Here is a 27,134-nt window from a genome sequence, read left to right as displayed (position 1 = left end):
ATGGGGTTATTAAAGGCTCTTCAATCTAACACAACGCTACGCCGTCCCCCGGGGGTCGTTTATTTTCTACACTAAATTCAACCATGTCCTAATGCAAGGCTTGGCTCTCGTATTAAAATAAAAACACAATCTCCACCACTTGCTGCTCCGTAGTGATTTCTTCAGCCATAAATCTCCTGTTAACCGTGGAACAATCCCATTCATACACATGCGTTCACAACTCCTTTTTCCCCCATTATGGCAATTCCAGATTATAACCGTACAAACCAGTGCTCTGATTGCAGATCCTCTGGTTTTCACACAACGCTTCTGCGGCACCTGCTCACGTAAGATGGCCTACGTCACGTGGCCCGTAGAGAAAAACTGACAAAATGACAACGGGACCCTTTTGGCCACTGAGGAACTAATTGATACCGATCTGCACGTCATGCCAAGTCAACGAGATTCCAGGAGCTAACCTGAACAAGCGGTCTTCTGACAAAACGGCCCCTGGACAACGCTGTGCTCCACGGTTACAGCTGGGCCGTGCTCAGCTACCTGCCCATCTCACTGGGATCTTTCCGCCTTTCCCAGGCCAGCTCTAGAGCAGAGCTTCCGCAGAATATATAAAGGCAAACCTGCCCACGTTCCTAAAGCCACAGGAGCCAGCCGGAAAGAAACAAAGGCCCCCGTAACGATGCCGTACATCACCGAAAGCAAAAGGGGAAACGTTTTACAGGGAGATGGTGAATTCCCACATCACTTCATCTCCCAGGTCACTGCAAGCGTTGCTACTGAAAGACGTCTACATGTGTTTTTCATAGATCCACATGAAAATGTCAACATGTGATTACTTGACTGGTGCAGCTGCTTCTTCCTCTCTGCTCCTTTCTCAGCTCAGCGCACTAACGTCCTCACATCTGACATCACCTCGATCCTAGTGAAAAATGCATTCAAATAACTCATCTTTAAGGAATTAATATGAGCTGCGATCAATGAAGTAATTAGATTTGCACCCAAACAAAGCATTAACACATAGATATTAACTGTAAGTTGACTTGAAAAAATAAATTTGCTAATACAACTGGGGATCACAGGAATTCTTGGTCAGCATCAACACAGAAGTCTATCTGGCTTCATTTTAAATGTGATAGCCAGGCAGAAACGCAACAGTTCTGCTTGATAAGTTGTCACTGCTATAAGAGCATGTACTCAAAGCAATACTTAAATTAAATTCTCTTATTTTTCTGCAGACTTCATGATTTTTTCCTCCTTTCTGAATAGATACTTGGTTTTTCGTCTATTAACCAGGACTTCTTTTATTGTTATTATTTTAGCCTCATATGAAATACTATCTAATGAGAACGCGTTGGCAGTATTTTCTTTCACTATATTTTCATAGCTTAGCTTTCTTTATTTGAAGATTTGAGGCCTGATTCTGTCCTCACTCCTGCCAAATAAATCAGAACCGACTCCACTGAAGTCAGTGAATTAACAGCCACGCCAGTGAAATCAGAGTCAGGCCACCAGAAGTTTTATATGCACTACAAACATATACTCAGCTCGCAGCCATAGGGTTGAACAATAACTCAGAATAAAGTAACTGAAGCAATTCACCCTGAGAAGAAAATATACTAGGTATCTTTGTATACTGGATTTGGCAGCTATCCGAGCCCTAATATAAATTCAGATTACTATTTCAAAATAGAACATAAATGATATCACACGAGCCGCTCTACGCTCTCAATGCTACACTACTCCCAAGAAACTCATCTTAAAACCGCATAGAAATGGGAGTTTTCCTCTATGGCCCTCACGCAGCTAACTTTCTCAGGCCTTTTCTAAGGATCTAGGAGGCTAATGAGCAATCAATGAAATGTTTTTCTATTATTTTTAATTAGCACTGTTGCATTACAGTTTCGCCATTAGCATTTCTTCAAATTGGAAGCTTTTCATAAAAAAAAAAAAGATCATTTTTAGTTGCTCGTCTCGTATCTACACGCAGCAGAACCTTCGATCCTCACTGGCGTTACCGCATACGAATTCATATTCGGTCACAAACAAACACAACTGACACCACGGCCATTAATCCAAAAGCCCATAAAGGAAAGGAGTGTTAACACGACCACGGAGAAAGGTTATTATGGTACAAACGTATCGTTACTATATTTCAATGAACGAGCTAAAAGGGGCACACTTCTCTTTTTCCAAACTCGGCTTTGAGGAAGGATGGGACCAACGAACCCAGCAATGAAGCACGGCCTCCCCAGCCCATCGGTTCGCCTCACGGAGCTCAGTGCAGCAGGACAGTGAATAATCAAATCAAATGGATGGCTACAGGAAACGGGTTAGGTAAATACAGCTAAGCAAAGAAGCTCCGTGAATGGCCGTGCTTGGAGGCCATCTACACAGAGTTACCCAGCCTCGGGCAGGACAGCTGCCAGCAGGGGCTGGGGCGGTCTCTCCTTCCCTCGTGCACGGTTCTGCACAGTTTACTTGGCACCTTGCAGAAGCAGTCACTGATAACAACCACAAAGAAAAATGAATCCAGTGCAAACGCTGCGTTGCCACAATTGGACTACGCCTCTTCCAGATAACTCAATCTGGGGCATGGCAATGAGCAACTCACTCTATGCCAGCTCTGGTCTCTGTCCCAAACTCGAATCCCACAGCTATGCAGTTGTAGGGCTGAGAGGGATGGAACACAAGTAGAGCTGGCAGAGATCCTCTGCTGCTCGCAGACAGGATGCAGCAGGGACTCTCCAGCACTCAGCTCACCACAGGTGGGCGAAGAGGCAACATCAGCCTCAGTGCTGAGGGCTCGCATCCTCCCAAAGGCATGACCACAGCTGGCCAGCTGCCCCCACATCAACGTCAGCCCATCAGCCACTGGATGCAGTCCCTGCATGGCAGCCATGTCACTCACCTCAAGAGCCACAAAAGCAGTGACACTGCTGTTCTGTCCTGCCACGCCTGAGCACAACGAGAGCTAGCACGTCCCGCAGGCCAGATACTCCCAAACTGTGATCCTCAAAGACAGGGAGGGAATAAAAACCAGGATTGGTGAGATGGGATGTGCTGAAGCGTCCTGATTTGGTGGGGAGAAGTTTAAGTAATGGTGTAAAGCATGAGAAACCAAAATTAAAGAAAACTGCTAATTTCAAGCCATGCTCATCAGCTGTGCTGGAAGGTGGTGATGCTCAACATCTTGTTTTTTCTACTTCTGACCATTCTGGCAGGACAGAATAAGCTTATGGAAGTGGTTTTAAGAACCTATTCCATCTTCCTTCTTTTCCTTGCTAAAGCCTGACTCTGCCTTTACTTACCATGACCTTCTGCTCCCTCTTCTGCTGTGGACACATTTCCAATCCGACACTCAGACACTAAAACATCATTTTATTTATTTCACATTGCAGAGTGCCACCCATTTTCTATCAGTTCTATTTTCCTTTCATTTTCAGATTTTGCAGTCTGTCCCGCACACAGTCTTTGGGAGGCACACACCAAAGTGCAGCTAATCAATAATTCATGTGACCGACAAGAAATGCAGCGGGCTCCCTCTGACTCCTAGCTACACATGGACAGACGCCAAATAAACCTCTTGATCCAGAGCCATTTAGAGCTGAAGTTCTCTAGAAGCCATGCAGGCTCAGAAGGAATTTCTTTCCAGGCACGGATGCTTATATTCCTGCACATCCCTCCTCGCAAAATGAGCCCTGCAGATATTCAAAGTCAACCCTTGCATGTAACAGAAAAGGGAAAACGGACAAGCACCGAGCTATGTTTTTAGTATCAAACAACAACAGCTCTGTCAGATCCGTGGGGAAAACAAGAACTGCAGAGCTGTCTCTGCCATCAGCCCAACGCTGCACGCCCCGTACCAACACCGCATACGAACGCTGGGATGCACTGCAAGGAGCGCAGGCTGCAGCAACCCAGAGGGAAGGGTAAAAAGATCCGGCTACAATGCGGCATCCAGGAGAGCTGCAACTGCCTTCCCCCAGCACAGGACTAGCCAAGCAGCCCTTAGTGAGCAAACTTCAGCAGATCTCTGCTCAGCCTCACGCCTGTCAAAAGTCACTGCTGCTGTCTTTCAGATGCAGACATCGGTCCTGCAAGGAATCTGGTAGTGGCTCTGCTCCATGAGGAACCATTAACTTCCTGCGCAACGTTTGTTAAAAGGAAGGGGAGAGTTATCTGGAAATCTATGGCAAAAAAAAAAAAAACATACGCTGGAGGGAATTCAGCATAGATGGTTCATAGTCTTACGCTCATCAACGATAGCAAATTAAAACTGGTCTTACACACTCAAGGCACAGGACTGGAGTATTTAAAAAAACTCAATATGTTAAGCGCAGTATATCTCCAGAGAAATTAGGTATTGACTGCATGCCTCAGCGAGTAGAAAATCTACAGAAATCCATGAGAGGCATTGATCCAAATATTACATTTTAACACTATATAACAATTTTTTAAACATACACTGGGCACGGATATAATTCTCTTTAATTATCAATCAACAGAGAACGCAGTACAGTTTATATAGAATGGTCTTTAAAAATGAATACAATGAATACCCTCAAGTGCTACGCTAAAACTAACAGTGCAGTTGTGCCATATGGAATTTGCACTGCAGTGAAAGGGAGGTTAATTTAACAAAGCCAGTAGAACAACGCCACGTTCAGTGCTGCTTATTGGCCACGTACCATTCGCAAAGAGGCTTGGCTGAACTCTAGGCATGGGCAGGATGCAGCTGCAGCTTTGGCGAATACCTGCAAACATCCAACAAGTTCAGAAACCCCAGAGAGCACAGGAGAGCCAGCCTGCAGGGCCTGCACACAGAATCACAGAACTGTGGGAGCTGGAAGGGACCTCTAGAGATCACTGAGTCCAAGCCCCCTGCCAAAGCAGGCTCCCTAGACCAGGTTGCATAGATAGGCATCCACACAATGGATGGGGAGCACGTGAACCGTGCAATTCTTGAAAAAGCTAAAAACCAGCATGGAGAGCCAAGGAACAAGCAGGGAGCTTGTTCAGCTCCTCCCTGCCATTCCCAGTTCAGGGGAACTCCCCTTCTGTTCCAGCACAGAGCCACTAACGGGTCACGCTGGCACACACTAAGTGAACCTGCTTAAAGATGCAGTTCACATCTGCTCTAAGAATGGCACATCCAACTGAACCCTTCCCAGAGGCTATTGGACAAACATGGACTAATTGTGCCACTCAAAAGTGAAACTTTCTGGATCTCAGTAAACTGCATAACTTCTACAAGTGATGAGCCCCACAGCGAGCTAGGGGAATAAATAGGCATGCAGGTGGGTTAATCTCTCAATTCAGCTAGGGAAACACCAGTTTTGATTTAAATTAGTAGGAAGTGGATGCATTTGATTGGCTTTATGCAAGAAGGTTATCAGCTTCAAGCATTGCCAAGAGGCACTTTTGAAAGCAACAAATTCATAATTTTGTTTTAAGTTTCAGCACGCCTGTTAAATCACTGCATATATTCAGGTAGCTACTTTATGAATAAAACCAGAGCAAGTCAAAATGTTCTCATTTGTCTGCCTCAATACAGCAACTGGTACTTATTTAGAGGTTTTAAGGTTTGAAATACATTTGTGTTGCTACATGCACTCAGAAAATGCCCTCCGGAAAGGATCTCATTTATATAAAATAACACTTTAAAAAAAATGAACTACAGTCTGAGAGCATTCAAATAAAGAAAAAAAATATTCCATGCTGGAGATTTGGGTAACACCAGAACTGAGGCTGTCTGTGCAGCTGTAATTTGGCAACAGTAATGTAGTCTTTAAACACTTCTCAGAAGAGCAGCCCCTCTCACTCGGTACTTGAGACCGCGCTGGAGAGACTCAATCATACGTCGGGAGTAAAGGAGATTGCTGAGCAAAGCCCTGTGCAAAGCTGCTGGAGGCCTTTAGCTTCTTGAAAGATCTCTGCAAATCTGAAGCTCACAACGAGATACGAGATGAGCGAAACCAGTCGTTGCATTTCGCCATCTGGATCTGGGGAATCTCTGGCAGAAGTCACTGCAGATGGATGTTTTTCCTGGGACGCTGAGAGACCTGCTGCATACAAGAAACCGGTAACCTGACCTTAATGGATTCAAGCTGTTACAAAGTCAGAGCCGAGACACTCAGGACCAACAGTTTGGATTCTTTGCAACACACCAGATATCATGTTCTGCAGGCTTTTCTGGCAGAGGCAAGAGAAAAAAAAACTGCAGACTTTCTGTTTGCAGCTCTTAAGAAGTATATATTTTTTAAGTGTAGGATAGGGGGAGCACCCCCTCAATCCACCTTTCTGAGCATTTTGTTTTCTAGAGTCTGCCAGCTTTCACCAGTTCCAGCGTGGCTTGAGCTACTCAAGAAAGCAATCTAACCCACAAGCTTGCTAAAGACAAAAAAACTTACGGTTGAATACACGCATGCTTTGCCACACATTTCCATTAAAATTTCCTTCTCCTTTCAAATAAAAGCAATTACCAGTCTTGTAATCAAGCATTCACCCACAGGTAACAGTCTACTAGAGCAGGTAGCTGCTGTAACTATTCAACTGCTGAACCCCAAGTACTCACAGTGCCCACATAAAATGCTAGTACGCAGACGTACCTCTCAGTATCAGGAAAACAAGCCAGTCAAAATGCACTGGATGCTCTGGCTGCTTAGAAGAGGCTGACACAGGTGCCCTCTTCATCACCAAGTATTTCTTAGAAGGTGAAACCGTGCAATTCTTTTAGCGGCAAATACTTGACAGTCTGATTTCATTTTTCCTAATGACCAGAGTTAAACGATCGCAGGTTTTTAACAGTGCCGGCAAATTATCAAGACCCTCTACATTACATGGTCAATGGCCCTTTTAATAGAAAAAGCAATAATACACAGTTGTTTGTGCCAACTAAAACTCGTTAGAAAGTATTAGTTTAAGGTAACACTCCAGCAGCTATTAACAAGCACAAATTTCTACAGTTATCACTCGTGACGCTGCGATTCCAGCCAAACTGAGAACAGAAAACCATTCCTTTTGTTTGAGAAGATCTTGGGGGGGGGGGATTAAGGGGAAGAAAAGTTAACAAAAACACTGTTTTGTAGCAAGAGTCAAAGTTTTTCAATAATCACCATTTTTTCACTGGCATAACATTAGAATTGACTTTTTGTCTTGCTGACATAGCAACTAAGAAACTTGTGTTGCATTGACCATATTGATTGTGAACAATGCAGCCATCAGTGGGACTCTGCACCATATATTTTCAATATTGACCTCCCATTCCCTTTTCCATGGCTCTATGGGTCTGCTATTGGATTTGGACTGCGGTGTAATAAACAGCTAAGGTTTAATTAATGGTAAATGAATACAAGACATAGGTTATGACTTTAACTAATTAGGGAATTGTTGAATTAAGTCTGCCTTGGAATGCAAGGCAGTACAATCAATATCCAATAAAAGGACTATGTATGTAATTTACCTGCAAATGTGTTTCCAATACCATCAAAGTGAGTTTAAATAAGTAAGATATATGAAAGGCTACTGGAAAAAGATTTCAAAAAGTTAACGCTTTATGGCTTCAGAAGAGGTTTTTCTCCTTGCAGAAGGAGAAATAACTTGAAAAATCCTCTTACAACACAGATGGTGACACTCAGACACAGCTCTCCCTAAAGGACAGCGCAAACTTGAAACATTTTTCCTTGACAATGCGACATTAACAAACACTGCCTCTGTCTCTAGAGTACAGTGACACAAACCAGTGCTCCCAGAATGAACGAATTGAGCTTAATGGTGAGCTTTTCTTAAGGCCATCTCAGTCCCCCTTCCCATACCACACATGCAGCAGCCTTTCAGTTTAAATCGTGCTGCTCCCTCCCCACCAGCACTGAAGAAGCGCTCGCAGGTACAAGAAGAGGTCACCACACAAGGGTCTGATCAACCCAAGCAATCCCCAGGACTACTTCTATCGTATACATCAGCTCTCACGGCCTGATTACTCATTCTGTAATCACTTCTCTGAAATACAAAAAAGAAACCTACCTACTCCCTTGTGGGCATCTATGCTGGTAAACTCTATTGTCCCATTATGGCCCTTCCTAGGATTTTCCTGATACTGTTTGTGGTTCCCATTGGGACAATATCTGTAGGAAAGTCCATAATCTGCAAGATAAACCTGGAAGACATGAACAGACAAATGAATAATGCTTTTGTCCTTTGAAAGTATAACCTTTATAATTAAGTCTTAAGAAACTGATAGATTAAGGACAGCCTTAGATCTAAATTTTATTAAACCAAATGGTGCCTCAGGATAAAATATGTACAACTGGGGGCTATAACAGCTGCCCTCCCCATTTAAATCCTTCCACTACTACAGTCTTTATCTTATACCAGAGTCGAGCAGAATTTCAGTCTTTTTATCTTGTTCCTAAGCTCTCTCCTCTCCAGGCGGGCACCTAGACACCATAAACTGCAATATGTCTTTTATGCACCCTCACGTTGCTTGTGGGGCCCCTTTCTCCCCTTGCTTAGAACACCCCCCCATTCAAACCCTCCATCAACCGAGACTGCACGGCTTCGTTTCATGCCACGAGGCAGCAGCTGCCCCAGCACGATGAACTCCAGTGCTGGCAGGGACCATGACCAAAGGACTGCAGAGCATTCACCTTACCACAGGCTCATCATCTTGGATGTCACTGCCAGTAGCTTCGCGCTGGCAATGGTTATTCGAACAGAACGCGTGCAATAAAACAAAGCAAAACAAACCAGTACCCCCACAATCCAGAAAGCAAACTTAGTGAATCAGTCCCGAGTTCAAACTAACCTTTACAAACACACAGAGATAAACTTCTCTCCAAGTTACTCTGAAGCAAATCCATGGAGTTAAATCAGTGCTCCTGTGCTGCCTGTCGAGATGGCCCCAAACATATCACCTGATACCCATGTCTGTCCAAGCATAGTGCATGCAGTGCTGCATCCATGTCAATTCTGCCACTTACACTGAGGACACAAGTTCACTCTAAGAAGTTCAGATTAACATGTTCTGCCCTCCAGCAGGGGTGGATTTAATACATGCATGTGGTCTGTTACCACAGCGTAGCTCACAAGCAGTAACTTCTTGAAAGCAGCTGGACCTTAATCACAATCCGTCCACCCCATAATATCCCAAAGGTTATTTTCTCACTTTGTCATCTGCACACACTCACCTGGCCTTCTCCTCCCTCCCACTGACCAGCTGTCACATCAGACAATTGCTTTTAATTATTTTTTTAAAATAAATATCAAGGACAGTCCTTCCACACGCACAAAAAGAGCTACAGGCTGCTATTATATCGCCAGTGGAACTAATCTCTGGCGCTGAAGCTGAACCATCTGAAAGCATTTCTGCTAAATTATGTTATATTACAAAGAAAACCTTTTTCTTATTCTAACCTTCATTTCTGTTTCCTCTTCAGCTAAAAAAAAAAAAAAAATAGTTTACACTATAACGGTCTAAAATAAACTCTTCTAGAACTCACTTTTAATTTAATGATAATCACTCCTGTTAGAAGAAAAACAAACAAACCAAAAACCCTCAAGAAAACTCAGCGCATCGTTTTGCCACGCATGCTGTTGAATTACTGATTCCTGTTTGCGCTCCAGGCAGCTTCAAATCCTGGGATGGCTCGTCTCTTGATTTTAGTGTTTCTGCTGCAGGATCTGTGCTTATTTGGAGCGTGTAAGCTGGGATGCAGCACTCGCTTCCTGCAGGGTGATGGCTTTTAAGATTACCGATGATGTTTTTCACCTGACAGACCATACAAACTGTGATACAAGACGAAAGACTGTAGGCACGTTTAGACAATCTGGGACAAGGCATAAACTTTGTTGGGTTCACTGATTTGATTTTCTCCTGCATTCGTTCTCCAGTGTGTTCCTGATGCTCTGGTACCTGTCCTAATTGAGCTCACAGTCCGTATGAGAGAACTAATTCAAAGTTCCATAATATCAAGTTTTGAGAGTCTTCTGCATCCTTGGTGGGCTGGGAAGGAAAGTAGGCTAGAAGGTGTATGCTTCCCCAGCTAAGTGGTACATTTTGGATTTTGCTTGATTACAGACTGCCTGTACAGCTGGATCAGGTACAGTAGGATGAAATCCAAAGGGGACCTGAACCTTTAAAAATCCAGGCTATTATCTTAAATTCAAATGAGATTTTAGCTGTTAGAAGAAAAAAATTGAGGAAAAGCATCTCCAAGAGCTCTCTGCTTCTATCTGAGCTGGGACTGCTAGACAACGTGCTAGAGCTTTTCCAGATGGCAGCCCAGCTGTGGACTTTCAGAGTATCTTAACAGCAGGACATCTAGAGAGTAGCCACCAATACTTGCCAGTCAAACCTGAACTTTGTAAAGAAGTTACTGCCTCTGATCCATAATAACTCCGTATTCTTTGATCTAGTTTTAAGTATCGCTTGCAACATTTTAAATTGCTTAAAATACCATCAGTATCACTCTCAGTAAAGCAATTTGAAATGTATAGCAGAAAAAAAACCCAACCACCTAAAAGTAGCTTTACGTGACCCTATCTTGTCTGAAGGAGGCAACTCACCAGAAACCCAGAAGCAATAACTTCTTAAAGCCACTCACATGCAACGTTTGTGAGCACAGCACTCTGTTCCCAAAGTTGGCCACGTGTGCCATCGCTCAGCCCGCTCCTTCTGGCCGAGCCATTTACCCCCACTACAACCACATCTTCTCCAGAATCACACAGCTTTCCTCTCCAAGGAAAGCCTTTCGGCCACCGGCAACATGAGTCCCCTTCAGCTTGTACAAAACCAGCCAGGCACTGTTACAACCTTGTCACAACTATTATTAGAATGTCTACATTATTTTAAATTACCATTAATTTCATTTCATCAATTCTCATTATAGCCCTTTCATCATTAAAAAGATATATAGTTCTTTATGGCTGCTTTTCACTTTTTGATAATGTAACACAGCATGCCCTTCTAATTTTGCTCAGAACATGGTGGGTAAGGATAGCTAAGTAATTTGCAGGGGTTTTTTTGCTTTGTTCTATTATTTTAAAAAGAGTAAAGGAAGGGGGGAAAGAAGATGAGTATTAGAGAATATTGAGAAATATTAAGTCAGTGTTAGCATGTTCTCCAAAGCCAAATACTTTGCAAACTATAGTAATGGCAAAACAAACGAGAACAAAAAGAAAACGTGCAGAGTACGATACGTAAGACACTGCAAACAAGAATTATCAAGGATGATGAAAGTGCAAGCAATGTAAGCCTAGAACAGCTGGTTTTTTAAATGCATCCCTCGAACTAGACTCAGCAGTGCCTAGCGTGGTCTGTTAGTAATAGATTTTGTTATAGATTAGGAGCCAGATTTTTAAAGTCTTTGCACTTAATTTCATGCACACGTGCATATGCTATCTTACCCAAGCAAGCATCCCTTCCACAGGCACAAATAACTGTTTACGTGCACAAGCAACCAGCTGTAGATTCAGTGGCCCTCCTTTCCTTTCTGTGCACGATTCCTTCACAATGCCTTTATATGTAAAGTGCTAAATATCCACTAAACCTAAAATTCTTCCAACTTGCACATGTTATATCGTATAGCTGCACTGGCTGGGGAAGCCGTAAGTCTGACGCTTCGGATTCTCGGGGTATACTCTTCCTCTTGAAGTACACGTAACAGGAACTTCATCACTGAACAGATCACAATGCAGAGATTTTTCCCTTTCCAATTTATTTTCAGTGGTTTCACTAAGTTTATGCAAGGCACTATAAATAATTAAGCAAACACCTACTAATATGAGGCAGGTCACCAATGGCGACAGAGCTGTCAGCTTCCTTTGGACACTATACTACAAAAGATGGGTTAAAGCAGATCTTGGGACGGAAAGTTTTAAGTACAGCAATTAGTACAGAAACAGCATCTTTTACAAAACAAAAGCCAAAGAAGGAGAAAAGAAGAATAAACAAAGAAGAGAGGGAAAGAAATCATCTGCAGGAAGGAGTTCAGGCCACTTCCAACACTTTTCAGCATTGAACTTCTACATTCAGGGTCTAAAAGGCTCATCCACTTGAAGAGGACTGTTTGCAGTGAGAGACAGGCTCATTGCTTGCATATACAGAACGGAATGAGGCTCAAAAAAAAAAAAAAAAAATAATTAAAGGAAAAGATGGGATGCTAGAGAAATGTACACTTAAGAAATTAGGAGTTATAATATTGGCAAAGCAGTAACACTATTCCTAAAACATAAGTGAAGTGCTGCATTACACAGTTTCAATGTTTTATTAAACGTCTGACTTTTGCCAAGCTGTAGAAGGTAACGATGGAAGAACATTTTGACTGGGACTGCATTTATTACAAGCTTTACATACAAGGAAGAAAAAGCCAAGCACCAAGAAGACTTACAGGATTGAGACTAGACAGAGGGAAATACTTGCAGTGGGTCTCATCTCATAGGCTGGACTAACACCAGAGCAGAAAACCCACAGAAAAGAACAGTTATATCACAAGTTTTGCAGAAGCTTAAGCATTAACAATTTTAAGATAAAATGCCAGTTGACTATACCCCTTCTGAACATTGAGGAATACGTATCAATAGTATCTCCACCTTTCTAAATATTTTTGAAAAGTATCTCACATTAAAAGAACATCAAGCTCACCACTCTGCTGAAATTGTGCTTAAACCAACCCTTGCTTTTACTCCACTTCTCAAACCCTACTGAAGAAACAGCCCCCTCTGTAGACCCATTCAGCCACAGCAAGAATCAATGACATCCTTGTAGGCCAAATCTTAAGCCATTTCTGGGATCCCAGTCCAGCTTCTTTGCTCTCCTTTTCCTCTGTAACAGTGTGCTTTTGTTCTTGGTTGGTTGGTTTGTTTTTGTCTAGTTGGTTTTTTATAGCCAAGAGGGGGAACAGGAACAAATCCCAGTGCTGGAATCAATTGAAGTCCAAGACATTTGGGCCCTAACTCCAAAAATAAATGGAACCAATGCGAGCAACTCTAGCCAAATGTAGCAGTAAGACCAGTGAAAGAAAATTATGGGCATCTGATTGCAAAGCTACCTCTCCACCAGCATCCATGTCTTAAAGATAATTTCTGTACGATATCTCTATGTACTGTATCCTTCCCAAAACACAAGAAGGAGAACAATTTCACTTTTCTCAGTTCACATGTTCTTAAGCAAATCTGTCAAGCAGGTCTAAAGAGCAGGAGTCACAGTGATTCATCTCACAATGAAAAACAGCTTAAAGCTGGAATTATTTTCATGCATGTTCTCCTGTACGATCAGTGCACGCGCTTTGTATCTTTGTACTCTTCCACTGAAAGCTGGTCTTAAGCTCAACATTCTGAAATGTTTCTTCATTCTCCTTTTCCATTTTCCATTCAGACCATTTATGATTAACGTCCAAATTTTATTCTTCAACTATCACGCCTATGAAAAACTTAAAACCTAAGTCAAAACAGATGCAAATCCAATTTTAAAGCCTGCAGCTTAAAAATCCAAACACATGGCTTCTGGTACAGCTTGGAGAGTCTGCAACACTGCAGCATGTCTGCCCACACACTGCATGGAAAACAAGAAGAAATGCTACAAGAAACCTTTTGAAAAGACAGTGTGCCAAACCTCACTTCAGTCATTACAAACTCCAGTGTTAAGCTTTCCTCTGGTGCCCATTTGTCCTTTTTAACAGTATCACCATTTAAATGAGTTTAGTGGACTCAAATTCCTCTTTTAGAGTCTACATCAGTAACGCTTACTCTGTTTTATCATACAAGCAGTTACTACTGTGCACCACAATCGTGACACTCGCCACAATACTGAGACAGCGCTTCGCTTCTGTAATTTATAGGTCTGATCACTTCAAGTTTGCTTTCAGGCCTCTCCCAGATTCATGGGCTGTGTACTTCCCTCAGTACATCACTGCTGTTCTGTCAGTCATTGTGCTGGGTCCATGTTCAGAAACATATTGACTAGAGAATTGATCTTTTGACCTGTAACTCACTGAATGGCCTCGCTCCCTTTTATTGAATAGATCTGCAGCTAGCTGCTCTTTGAGGTCAGTTGATTCTGATCTTCTAACCATATCTAAACATCATTTGGAGGTCACGGAGTGACAGGACCTTTACTTTATTTGTTTCTCTGCCTTGGCGCAGAAGGTAAAGGATAGCAGTATGGATTTCACGTGTTATTTCAAGAAGGGGACTGATATTTATTGGCAGTGGTGTAAATGCACCGGGTTAATTTATAGACGAGACGGCGTAACAGCAGAAAGTTTAACACAGAGAAGTGATCTTTCCTGGAACTGCAGGACACCAGTGGCAAATTGTGTACTATTATGTGCAATCGACAGCCACTAAGTAACAAACAAATGCAAAGCTCAGTATGAAGGTACCCGTGCCTTCATCAAAACAGAAAATAAAAAAAAATAAATCTGAGAAGTATTTCTATAAAGGGATTATTTATGGATTCCATTTAAAAACTCGAACTTGTATAATTAAAATTACACTTCAATTTTATTTTCTATTAAAATCCTAAATCCAAGAGAGTAATAACTCTCTAACATAAAATACATAGCAAAAACTCACCACAAAAACCGTTAGGTCAGCCAGTTTCATTACGTTCCCCCCTGGAGCTAGAGTTCTGCCAACTTACCTGTTCCTGAGTTTGATTCTGCCATTGGCGAGATGCTCCTGCTTCCTAAACGTGAAACTAGCTTGACCACTCTACATCTCAATTTCACTGCTTTAAAAAACAAGACAAGGCAATCTAGCAGCCCACCATTTTAACAGAGAAAGCAGATTGAGCAAAACACGCTCCACAGACGTTTCGTGCTAGTAATAGTGTTTGAGGTTTTAACTCAAGTGCTTAAGGTTGATACAAGATGGCCAAATTAAAATACAGCATCTCTGATAACCACTTGGAGGACATGGGACAGATTATTCCACATTGCTATCACATTTAGTCAGTGGAGGGGCCTCGCAGAGCTTCCAAAATACTGCTGCAATAAAACCATAAGATATTCAGCAGCACACCAGCATGTTGTAAAGACTGTCCAAACATCACGAAGCCTTACCATAGGAACAGGACATTTGGAACACAGGAAGAAGCAACTTTCATACTGAAATTACATCCACATTATAGGCATGTGAACATGGCCAAGAAGTAATAAATGCAAAATCATGTGGGCAAGTATACGTGCACCATTCAGAACGCTCAAGTCTGTGTGAAGATACTGTCCAGTGCTGCGCCTACCGACAGTGTAGAGTGCCAAGAAAAAGGAAATTTAATGAAATATAGAGGCAGACAGCACAGCAAAGTCAACAGTTTCAGGGGAAGGTTTACTGAATTCCATGACATCTTCCAATTTTAAAATTTTAGCTACGATGTTAATGAGGTTATGCCTTCTTATGTCCAACATGCCACAGAGCATACACGTTTTAAGATAAAGGACGAGCCACATTTGGGAAGTCTGTTCTTATTTGACCAAAATCTGTCCCAGTTGAGACAACTGCCCTGTGTAAGTTAAATATAATAAACATTACCTTAAAAGGCATCTATAATAATCAGCACGTGCACACACACACGTTGCAATTTCAGGCTCTGTCAATGTGGTTCTATGTCTAGCATGGAGCAGTTCTCATGGTTTCAGTGAAACCAGCAGATCCATGGCCACTTGCAGAATTCTGGGGGCCTGTGACTAGGGAGTTTATCTAAATTCAATCTCACTTTTATTTAGTAATATCTGAACAGCTCTCGGTTTCCTTAGGCAAACAGAAATGCAAGTTTAATTCTCATCTTACCGAGCCAATCAAGTATTAGAAATCTTTTCCTCCTAACTTTGTGATTTTATTTACTTGTTTTACAGAACCATCTCAGTGGAAAACACATTTTACCAAAACAAAATTTGAAACAAAATCTCTGCAGCAGCTTACACCTTGTACACTTTGAGCCAGGAGCTACTTCAGCAGGAGTATCTATTGATATTTTCTTTATTTAGTAAATTATATTTTCACTCAAAATTACTTTTTAATCTGTCAGTGTATTCACTACTCACAAAAACTAAATGCTAGTAACATAATCTTCATGCAGACAACATGAAAAATAAAGCTGGATTATGGGGTGATCTTCTAACTCAACAGCACCTGATCACAGTCAGCACCATGCCTTAAAATTTTATGATTACTGTCAACGGACACTTCCAAAATGATTTCAATGTGAAAAACAGCAGCGTATTTTGTTGTCATAAAAATACACAATAGTCAAGACAAAAAAAAAAGTCATTTGAGTTATGCTAATGGAATTGGGTAGCAGATCGTTCTGCCTCTAAATAGCCTCCTTCCCAGATTCAGCAGGCTGGTAAACATCATAAACTGAGATTATGCACTGGCTGCTACCACTGTCTAAAAACGTGGCTGCTTTAAAAGTCATGATACTTCTTAAACTATGTATTTTAGAAAGCTGGAAAGATAATTTTGAATCAACCATTTAACTCGAAACTTGTAAGAAAGCAGATACAGTTTAATGGCTCAACCTTCAATGGCAATGAGCTGTTTTGCAATATCTGTTTCTTCATCACTGTGCTGGGGAAAGGAAAAAAAAAAAAGGAGAACTATTGCTTACAGTTAACTATACTTAAGAGAAGTTAAGAGATTTTCTCTCCCCCTCAATAAAAAAAGAATACTCCAATTGCATTAAGAAAAAAGACACAGTAAGATCATAAAGAATATGACAGGAACAAAAGTTTTGTTTCAGAGTGTTTTATCAAAACACTTCAATTTCAAGGCTAACTTTAGGGTATTAGAGAGCAGTAACCCTAATCCTACTTACCTGCTATATCTGCTACAACAAGCGGAACAAGAGTCAGAGGCACAGAATCACAACTCACAACAATATTAGAAAGCTAGAACATCCCAAGACTGAAAATATAACGGGCCACAACCTTAAATCCTACTACTATACTTAAACTGGCATAATCTAGAACAACCATTAGCTCCTCTAACTCACCCTGTTGATTAGTCCATCTGCCCCTTACCACTACCCCAGTCAGCAGAGCACTAAGAGAACAATGAGTTTTGTTCAGATTTCTCAAACCTGAAGCTCTATAGAGTTATTACTGGATTTGTCATGAGAGGATGTGAATATTCATGCCCCCAACTTCTCTTAATACATGAGCTAGTAACAAAGAACGCACATAGCAAGCTCTTGAATACTTAAACTTCAGTATAACAGTGTAGATAAGTAAACGTTCTTACCTCATGCGAATTGGTGTAGCCCAAAAGCAGATTTGCTGCTTTAATGTCACCATGAACATACTCATTTTCATGTATATATTCCAGGGTATCCAACTAAGAAGGGATTTAAAACAAAAAAGAAAGCATCATCTCCACTCCACCCTTAATTCTACCAGCAAATATTTCACACTTACACAGTGAAGCCAAGGGCTATACAGACTGAGGTGACTGTTTTGAGTTAGAGCACAAGGATTCCTCACTGTCCACAGGGTCTGTTGCCACCATGCATACAGCTTGTAGCAAGTCACGAATAAGCTCTAATTTGCCATGAGTATCCCTGTCTAACTGCCATAGCAGTACCAGCTTCTAAGGTCCCAAAGCAAAACAAGCACTTTATAAACGTTGGAGGAACTTCAGAAGAGCACACAATCAGCCCTGAAGGTTTGTAACATATTTGATCCTGTCGATTATTACATGGCCTGCATCTCATATCACTATCCCCTCCTCATTATCATCTTTCTTCAGCTCTTTACTGAGGTACAACAGCTCTAACTGATACTTAGAAAACAAATGCATGCACTTGACAACTCATAAAGAAGGCCATCTCATCTTGGCTGTCGGAGAGCGTAAAATAGCCGAAGAGTGTTCAAAGTTTTTCAGTGATGTGACTACAAAAGCCCTTCACCTTACATTATTATTATTTTTTTAGGTTAGAAGCAAACTTTGCAGGCATCCAGTCTAAAACCCTGCTTCAAGCAGTGGTAATGTAAATTAGACCAGGTTGTACTGAACTGTCAAGCTTTGGAAGTCTCCTATGATGGGCATTCCATGACATTTGGGATATATGTTCTAGTGCCATGCTATTCTTTCTGCAAAAACTTCTCCTTTACATTCAATTAGAATTGCTCTTCTTGCAACTTAGGACCATTGCCTCTGCTCCATTTGCTGCGCACTTCTATTCGGTACTAGCAGCCTTTAACAAGTTATACCACAAGTGAGCACATAATACAATTTTCTGTTGGAATGAGCCAGTTGAACTGGTCTTTGAAACTGGTATTTGCAGACCTGTACTACCAGCGGAGTAGTACACTTCAGCAAACACACAAATTTTTGCATTCAAGCATGCAATTGTGAACTTTGACAAATATGGATGTCTAATACAATACCCTTCAAACACTGAAAGAAAAAAAAAATCAATACATGTTAAAGCATGAGAATGGGCTTACACGTCTCAGTCTAGACACACTTTTTGAAGCGTATGGTCTGTGTTTTCACCTATTAGAAAAAGTTTGGTTTGAGCTTCCCAACATCCAATCCACAGATTTTACACTTCGTGCTAATTGTATTATTAAAAGACTGAAAAATTTAAGGAAACGCACACCAGTTACATATATTTAATTTCTACTCTCAACAGCTACCTAAATGAACTTCATTTCAGGCAGATTTTGTTAGCTGGATTCGGCGATTTTGAGGCACAGCCATTTCCTTTCTCTGTATACATACCATTCGTGCCCCAAGCTGCAGAACAGTCTCCTTCTTAAATCTGCTTCCACAGTCTTGAAAGATTCTTTGAAGGTCTTCCCCCAGTCTCTCCATGACCATGAATCTATAGCTATCCAGAAAGACACAAAAGAGAGAACACCTTAGAGACAAGGCTGCACGTTTGTGGCAGCTCCTGTTTGTTGAAAAGGGATCTTTAGTCAATTTCAGACTCAATTACAATTCATCTTATTACCTTTTTCCCTTGTGCTCAGCCAAGCCTGATCCCCAAAACACTGGGATTCCTAAGCATCTTATTTTTTTGAGATTCATCCATTTTCTTACTGCAATAGTAACAAAGAAAATATAATATTGGGTTAAAGGTAACTAGAGAACTTTCAGTTTCATTTCTTTTTTATCATTGAGCCAAAACTGAGAACAAAACCATGAAACAAGCATGACTTATTTTGCAGTGAGTGTAGCAAACAAGGGACCATAGCTTTATCCTCAAGTTCTCCACGTTCTCCCAAACAGGAAGTATTATTTTTTTCTAGCAACGTGGCAATTTGTTCCCCTCAAAGGCAGAAAAACAATTATCAGAAGCTGTCACAAGAAGTCTTTTGGAAGCTCTCCTTCATTTCAAACAGAGTGCTTCAAGTTATCACAAGTGCTTATGCCTATCGGCGCTTTCAGTCATTTGAAGTCTTTAGGACAGTTCCCATGAATAAATCAAATCCATGCTGAAGCGTCTGCGGAATCAAGTGCCTTGATTACTACTAAATCCTGTGATGATGACACGCATTCCCAACTTTGTACATGGGAACAGTAACTAGCAGAATTATAGTCGCAAATCGGTCAGTGTAGTGCATCCGCTCTAAGGCTGACGTCTCCCTGGAGTCCATACATCGTTGTGCGCTCTCCAACACATTTATCACACTTCTGTTTTCTCTTCCAATCAGAAAGAACAAAGATGACATTCAAATGAAGAAACTTACAGCAAAATAAAATTATCACTGCACCAGACAGAATCAGTTCAACGTATGTGAAGTGAATTGACTATAACGCTCTAAAGCATCAGTTCTTATCAGAGAAACGAAAACAAAATTAGTCCTTAAATCTAACAATCAAAATTCAATGTTTCTTGTCTTCTTAATTTGTTGATATATTACTTACTTTGCTCTTGTTTTGCAGCTCTTTGGTAAAATTTCAGTTCAGAGAATAAGGGGCCATTTTCAAGATACTCCTATTTAGAAATAAACAAACTTAGTATCATAAAATACCTTCGGAAGACAACAGTTCCTAATCGAAGGTCCTAGAGAAATTCAAAGAGATTTAAAACCTCCTTTTTCAACTCCCACACACTATGCCATCTGAAACGCAATTTTAATAAATAGTTGTTTGGCAACGCACTTTTATGTAACACAGATTCTTTCAGGAATTAAGATACTATTTTAAGAAATCCTACAGATCTGACACGTTTAAATTCAGAGCGTGATTTTCCTTAGCTAACTATTGAGGGCAATAATCAAGGAAAGAATTGAGTCAAGGAAATACCATGTGTTGTGGAAACACTAAGCACATCCTTTAGCAGGGAAAGTATATCAAGATGTTAAAAAATGTAGAAAATATAAAATAAAAAAAAATCATCACAAGCATGCAACACATTCTCAATGCTGACAATAAGGATGGATAATTAGGAGAAAGTGCTGCAAACAATTAAACAACTTAGAAATGAGAGCTAAACATTACCACTTTAATTACATGCGTTGCATCATCTTCTACTGGAACGTGAGTATGAGGGGAAGCTGCAAAATGAGAAAGAGATGGATCAAGCTGTGTGAAATAAAGTGGCAAAGAGCAAGCTAAGATTAACTAAGGTGATCAGAAAAATACATGACAAAGATATCCAACATTCTATCCGAATTCCCACTTTAAAAGGTCAAAGATTTGTAAGTTTAAAACAAAACAACAAATCAACAAAGTACTGTAGGAGTTTTAATCAACAGATATAGAAGCAATTTTAACCCACATTTTCAGAACTCTCTCCTTCGGTGCTAACTAAGGAGTAAGCAGGACGTCCCCACTGCACGTTTTCACCACAATGAGGTATCCCATTATAATAGACTACCAGTCAATTGGATAACCCCTGTATTTGGTTCCTGTCAATCCACTGTCGTGACAAAGACACCACTTAAAAGTTATGACCTACATTATGCCTCAAGACGGGATTGTCAGCTTTCCTCTATTACAAATTACTCTGGCCTCAGAACCTTGATTTCTATTCTGACATTATTTAGACGCTGGCCTAAGTTAGGGATAGCACAGCCATCACCTGTCTAAAAGTGGAGATGAGGGACTGTGCCTCAGTACAATCAGAAATTTCAAAACAATAATTGACCACATGTGCCAATTACAGCCCAGGAGACAGAACCTCTCTGCACAGACAATGTGATTCTATTTAATTCTGACCCTGAGAGAACTATCAGCTCTCTCTGATAGTACTGAAGCTACAGAGAGCTATACTGGGATTAAAATTTAATGAGACTAAATCATCTTTTAGAATCATCACTGAAAAAAAGTAAAAAGAATACAGTTCCTAGAAAATAAGTGTTCCTTCCAAACTTCTTGCAATGATCAAACACCAACAACAGTCCACGTGTGAAACACTTCCATTGTCAGCACACGCAAAAATAGACCTCTTTTATCCGCGTAATAAAAATAATGAAAATCAAGTAAACTTGATCAAAGCAGCCAAGCTTATATTTTGTTATGGTCAGAGAATACGAACAGACTTCTTCAGACGTCATCTTCTTTCAACTTTACTCAGCCTTTGGGTTCGGTCTGGCAGCATTCCACCCCAAACCCCCATGGGCTGTCCTTCACGCTGTTGTCTGCTTGACCACCTCGACGTGAACGTTTCTGTTAATAGCACATTAAGCTAAAACGAATGTATTCCAAAATAGCAGCTCTGGAATGCATGAACTATCCACGGACTCAGGTGGTTAAGAGTCCTATTCAGTACACAATTCAAAACTATTCTTACAAACGGGAAGGAAATTTTGGTTAACTCTGTTCTTACCATTTTCTTGCACTAAACTGGGAATTAAGGCACAGGTGCTGAGGTTTTTTATCTTTCTTTGTCACATGTAGGCTAGGTGTTAACACCTGAAGATACTAGTTTAAAGGAACACATCCCATGTGTTTTCATTGTACTCAATAATGTCACATTACTCAAACAGAATTAGATGTGCTCTCATACTGACACAGATCAGAAAATAACCTGTGTATAAAAAAAAAATCTATTTTAATACCAAATTACTTAACTGAGGCTTGATAGGTACAGAGGAGTATCAAATGTATTTCAGAGAGTCTGATCTAACTTCCCTGTAGACATCTTGACATTTTATAAAGAGAGGCCTCATTCATGTAATCTGGAACAGACAGTAACAGCTGTCAGGGTAACGAAGAAGAGCAATTAACGGGAGATAGCCCAGCAAAAGGGCCTAACCCTCACGGTTCTCACACTGTAACTGTGCAGATGCTTCTTGGAGTAATACTACAAGAAAATCCTGAGGAAAAATAAAACCAAACCCAACTGCAATCTGTTACGATGCGAGAAGGAAGAGAAGTTAGACAAAGCTCAAGAAGATAGAGGAAGAGATGCTCTAGAAAATTAGAAGCATGACTTTCAAATACACAAAAGGAGAAATGGAACGATCATCCCTACCTCACGTACATGAAACAAGGCAGAACATAGAGAATGGATAATACTCTACGCTTCTTATGCACATAAAGCTCAGATAATCGCATACTTACAGATATGCAGAAGTTGCATATGTACCTTTTGTCACATATTTTTAATTAACCATTCAAATATCAGGCAGCAGCATTTACCCACGGCTTAGCAATAAAACAGACTATTTTTTGTCCATAAATATACATAAATGGTTTTTAAAAAATGGTCTCATTACTATGTATAGTTACTTAACAGACTGGAAAGGCTCCCAAGGTTTAACAAACAGTCTGATTACATACCTCATAGACCACCACCACATACTCTCCTGCGAGTTTAGCTCATAGTTAATTACTGTATACTCGTAATTAGCCATGTGCTAGCCTCGTTCTGTGTGGTAGCACATGGCTATTTATAATATTACAATCAGTTAAATGCTAGACTGCAGGACAGTAAGCAGAGACCCTGCAGGAGAGCAACGCTGATATGCAGGAGGTCTCCGATGGCGTATAAGCACACACAGAGTACCAGAAGCACTATATGGTGAGATTATGTTTGCAAAGGGTATCTTAAAATAGCATAACAAATGTGAGAGCTCCCACTTTACAGTCTGTGTTGCTTATATCAACTAGAGATGCACAATTTCCTTACATTCGGCGGGGGGGGGAGAGTGTTGATGTATGCACACAATCAAAACCATTGTCTGCCTAATTGTTAACTGGGAACACTGGCGCAAGATGAATCTGTGCAGGGGGCTGCGGCTGTTTCCATCTCAAGCCAAGAAGAGTCTCACAAAACATTTGCAAAGGGCACAGCTCTTTTTTTCTTTTCTCTCCTTCACTGCACAATCACAGCAGTTGTGCCACTGAAAAGTATAGAAATACTGAAATAAAGCAGTGTGGTAGGATACGCGTTCTTTGCCGTTATTTCCAACTGTAGTGCCTACAGAACGCAGCAAACAACTTACCTCAAGTTAACCTATGCCCAGAATTTCCTAATTTCATCTGGGCACAGCAGTTATAGTCTTATCATCCACCTCAATCGTGAATTTCATCCATTTTGTTGCTGAGTACCACAACCTTAATTAACGTAGCTTTATAAATGTTAATACGGCCTGGTAACAAAAAGAGTGTTTCTGGATCAACTGCCATCTCCTACAACCACTCGGCACAATTGCATGCAGTCTGACAAAGAAATGTGTCGATTCTATTTGCCAGTTCAAATGCGCTTGTTACAGATTTAGCAGTTCATCTGTGGCAGTCACATATGGAACACGGTGAAATATTTTCAATAGCTCTCACAGAACCAGTTTCGTTGACAAAGTTTACACAGCGGAAAAGAAAACAGCACTGATCTGGCAGTTTGAGAAAACATCTCTGCTCTTCTCCACAGCTGGTGTCTTTTGCCACTGCTGCATTTTTTGAGGATATATTTGTTTTGGAAACGTGAGAGAAGTATTTCAGAAGTTCTTGGGTTGCTAGCAGTATGCTTTTGCTTTGTTTCATTGGGTAACCACTCTCAAAGCATGATGCTGTCAGCCTATTTCCAAAAAGGCTCAGACCTAAACTCAAAACTACCACAACCCAATGTTACAGGCTACCAATAAAAAAAAAAGCTGAAAAAAACTGACCACACTGAGGTCAGCCAAAAGCAGTTCAACCTGATGGCTGACAGAAGCATTGCTCAGAGCACCTAACAACAGAAAGTAATCCAAGTTGCAGGATTATAGTTACTAAAAACGGAACGTGAACAACTAAATAAGAAGTAGCATCTGCTATTTAGCACACAACTACACATATATCCTACATATGGAGAACACTAATGCAAATATTTAAAGGCAAGCAAACAACATGGCTTCTCAGCTCCCCTCCCCGACACTTCCTTTTATTCAACATTTCCCCAAGAACTGAAGCATTCAGTGCTTTAAGTGCCTGATGATGCATCCTCACTTCCTAGACAGATTCTTTGCTGAGCAATGTTTATGAATACTTTTTCCTAGATTCTTCTTCTAGGTACACTTATGAATGTAGCTTTATTACACAAATTACACACACACGTCCACCTACATTGTTTGTGAAACCATCTTCCACAAGACACAAGTAAACTGTTCTTGGAAGAAAATTGTGCTTAACTGTCAAACTGTTCTGCAGACAACTGCAGATGCCTTCAAGTTCAGGACACTTAGTACTGGTAGGGAATTTCACTGTACTGCTTACACATCTTTCATGTGAAACCTTCATGATTCACTAGAGCTAAAGTTTTGCATTCCACAGCAATAGAAGCCACCATTTGCCTTTCAAAGTTAATTACTCTAAGCTGGAACAGGTATGACACATCCTTTAACCACAGGCAGGAAAGCTATACATGGTCTGTTCTTATAGCACTCTCAAACAGGAGCTCAGGCCTCTAATATTTAAAACGTGATGCACAAACTGTTTTCTGGCAAGATTCTGCTCTAGCCCATCTGCCATTTTGACGTGGAGCCCACTAAGAAGATACGATGCCAGTTTCAGTAGGTTACAGGTGCCAACAACAGCTGTAGAGTGTGCCCTCCATAAGGCAACAAGTGCCACATCTTACAACCCCAGTTTTTCCTTTTAACATATAACGCTATTCCGAAATACTTCCTTCATTGGGAAAACAATAATAAGTCCATACATGTGGAAAAACAAGGAAACAAAAGTGTCAGAACTTTAAAGCGTAACATAATCTCTTGCAGCACCAGCAAGAACTTGGAGAAGAAGGAGGATTTCCTCTAACAGATGCAGCAATCCCAGCTTGTAACAAATACCAGCCCTAGGTAACTGCTAAGTACTGAAAAAGGGCTAAATGTATGATTTAGTTTGCCTATAGGGTGAAAAACCACAAATATAAATCTAGCAAGTAGACTGCATAAAGTTTAATATTAGGGACTAGATAAAAATACTTTCCTGAGGTAGCATTTATCTGGCAATGACTTTGTTCACACCTACAGGTACAATGAGAGCTTTGCTGAAAAGTGCTTTCACACCTGAAGTTTGAAAAAGATCCATCCCTAATCAGTCACCTGCTAGTGCCTTAATTACAGCTTTTTTTTGCTATTAATATTCTTCTTGCCATTGAATTCATAAAACCAGTCTTGAACATATTCTGTTAGATACTATTGTTACTGCATTGTTAATTTGTTGCTGCAGTACAGTAAATAATTTTAGTGAAGTTAATTTAAGCAACTAAGTAAGTTTCTCAAGAATCAATTACTAAAGTCTACTTCCTAACTCAAACCAAGGAAGGAACACTAAGAACATGATAGAATGTTTCCATCAATGCTTCTGTTCCCTGGCACACTACACTCCTGAGCAGGAGTGTACAAATTAGCCATGGAAATTTCTTTTTCTGAAGTAGACAAAACCTTCCTTTCAGGCAGTTCAGCCTATTTCACAGAACACCAGGTCTCAGAGCATCAACAGCAGGGCAAACCATGGTCCAGGCTTCAAGGCAGAAGAGGCCACAATGAGTACCTCCACCAGCAGTACTCTCCAGTGCTGGTATGAAAATACATTCACCCATTCAGCCACTGTTTACTGCACCAGCAGGTCTGTTTTTTTCTTTTTTGCCTCCTCTTGAAAAATGGAAAGAAAAAAAAAAAAAAGAAAAAAAACGGAGAAGAAAAAATAGCTATACAAGTGACAGATCTCCAAGGAGGACAAAAGCATCACTGACTGTAGCATTGTCAGTATGCGCTTTCCTGAGCTTCTCATATGGTAACACCTGCAAATAGAGCAGTCAAACAGCAACATGCAAACACCTGCTGCAAAGCCAGATATGAAAAATGGTTTCAAAAACTCTTTTCACCGATCACTTACAAAGTTCTATTACAGCACACAGGTATGATACAGTTAGATCACATTTGCAACGTAGTAAGTAAAATACACGATCTAGCAAAATATAAACACAAGTATTAGGAAGAACTATCTGCTTTCGTTAGAAAGAAGTCTGAAAGCAGACAATGCTGCGTACACCAGGTTTTACTGCAACAATGGAATCTTAGCAAAACACTGTGTGACCTTTTTGCATTTAAATTTTCGGTCCAAATTGTGCATTAATAGAGTCTTTGCAGCAGGACTACAGAATGATTTATATAAAGACTGGTGTTAATTACTGACTGCGATCAGTAAGATAAATGAGCGAATGTAAGGCTCTCAGTAGCACCCTCCTCAGCTCTAGCTTAATTTTCGTATGTACTGCCACTATTCTCCACAGGGCTACAACCTATCTGCGAGACCAACAATATGTCATGTCCTCCCCTGGTTGCTCTCCATTCTGTTCCTGCCTTATCAAAGGGGTGAGGGTTCTGTCTGAGGTATCTGATGGCAAATCAGCACCGGTAACAAAAACCAGCATGTCAGAGCACAGGTATGTCCAGTGTATGATCCGTATTGCTTCTGCTGCGACAAAAGCAACGTTTGCAAGAACGTCTCTAGACAGCTCCTAGTGCTTCTGGCAGCAGAGGAAAGTCTGCTCTTTGGGGGCATTAGGAGGCATCAGCATTTGTAAGCCTTCTGCTATTTACTCTGGTTAAAATAAAAATGCAAAAGAAATCCAAGGGAAGGAACAAGTCAACAGAGAAATAGACAAGATGGCACACAGACAGGAAAGAGCAACTAGAAAAACAGGGGAAATGTTCATGCTGTAGAACAAAACTGGTAGCTACCAGTAACTGTCACCTATA

At 40.8% G+C, this 27,134-nt stretch overlaps 1 protein-coding gene across 3 annotated transcripts in view; it reads right to left on the bottom strand.

Moving 5' to 3' along the window:
- The window catches only part of VRK2 (vaccinia related kinase 2), a 45,111-nt gene that overhangs the window by 14,702 nt on the left and 3,275 nt on the right, over nucleotides 1–27,134 (bottom strand). For all 3 annotated transcript variants that reach the window (XM_021393223.1, XM_021393225.1, XM_021393224.1), the window contains exons 2-7: nucleotides 20,443–20,498; nucleotides 19,867–19,936; nucleotides 18,950–19,037; nucleotides 18,718–18,826; nucleotides 17,236–17,328; nucleotides 8,020–8,152 (exon numbers count right to left, since the gene is read on the bottom strand). In XM_021393223.1, the coding sequence (XP_021248898.1) occupies nucleotides 8,020–8,152; nucleotides 17,236–17,328; nucleotides 18,718–18,826; nucleotides 18,950–19,037; nucleotides 19,867–19,936; nucleotides 20,443–20,498 (549 nt within the window). The remainder of the gene's footprint in view (nucleotides 1–8,019; nucleotides 8,153–17,235; nucleotides 17,329–18,717; nucleotides 18,827–18,949; nucleotides 19,038–19,866; nucleotides 19,937–20,442; nucleotides 20,499–27,134) is intronic.

Source organism: Numida meleagris, chromosome 3, assembly GCF_002078875.1.
Source record: "Numida meleagris isolate 19003 breed g44 Domestic line chromosome 3, NumMel1.0, whole genome shotgun sequence".
NCBI classification, from domain to species: domain Eukaryota; kingdom Metazoa; phylum Chordata; class Aves; order Galliformes; family Numididae; genus Numida; species Numida meleagris.
Note: the sequence above shows the minus strand (reverse complement) of the source record. Positions and strands in the feature narration are given on the sequence as shown.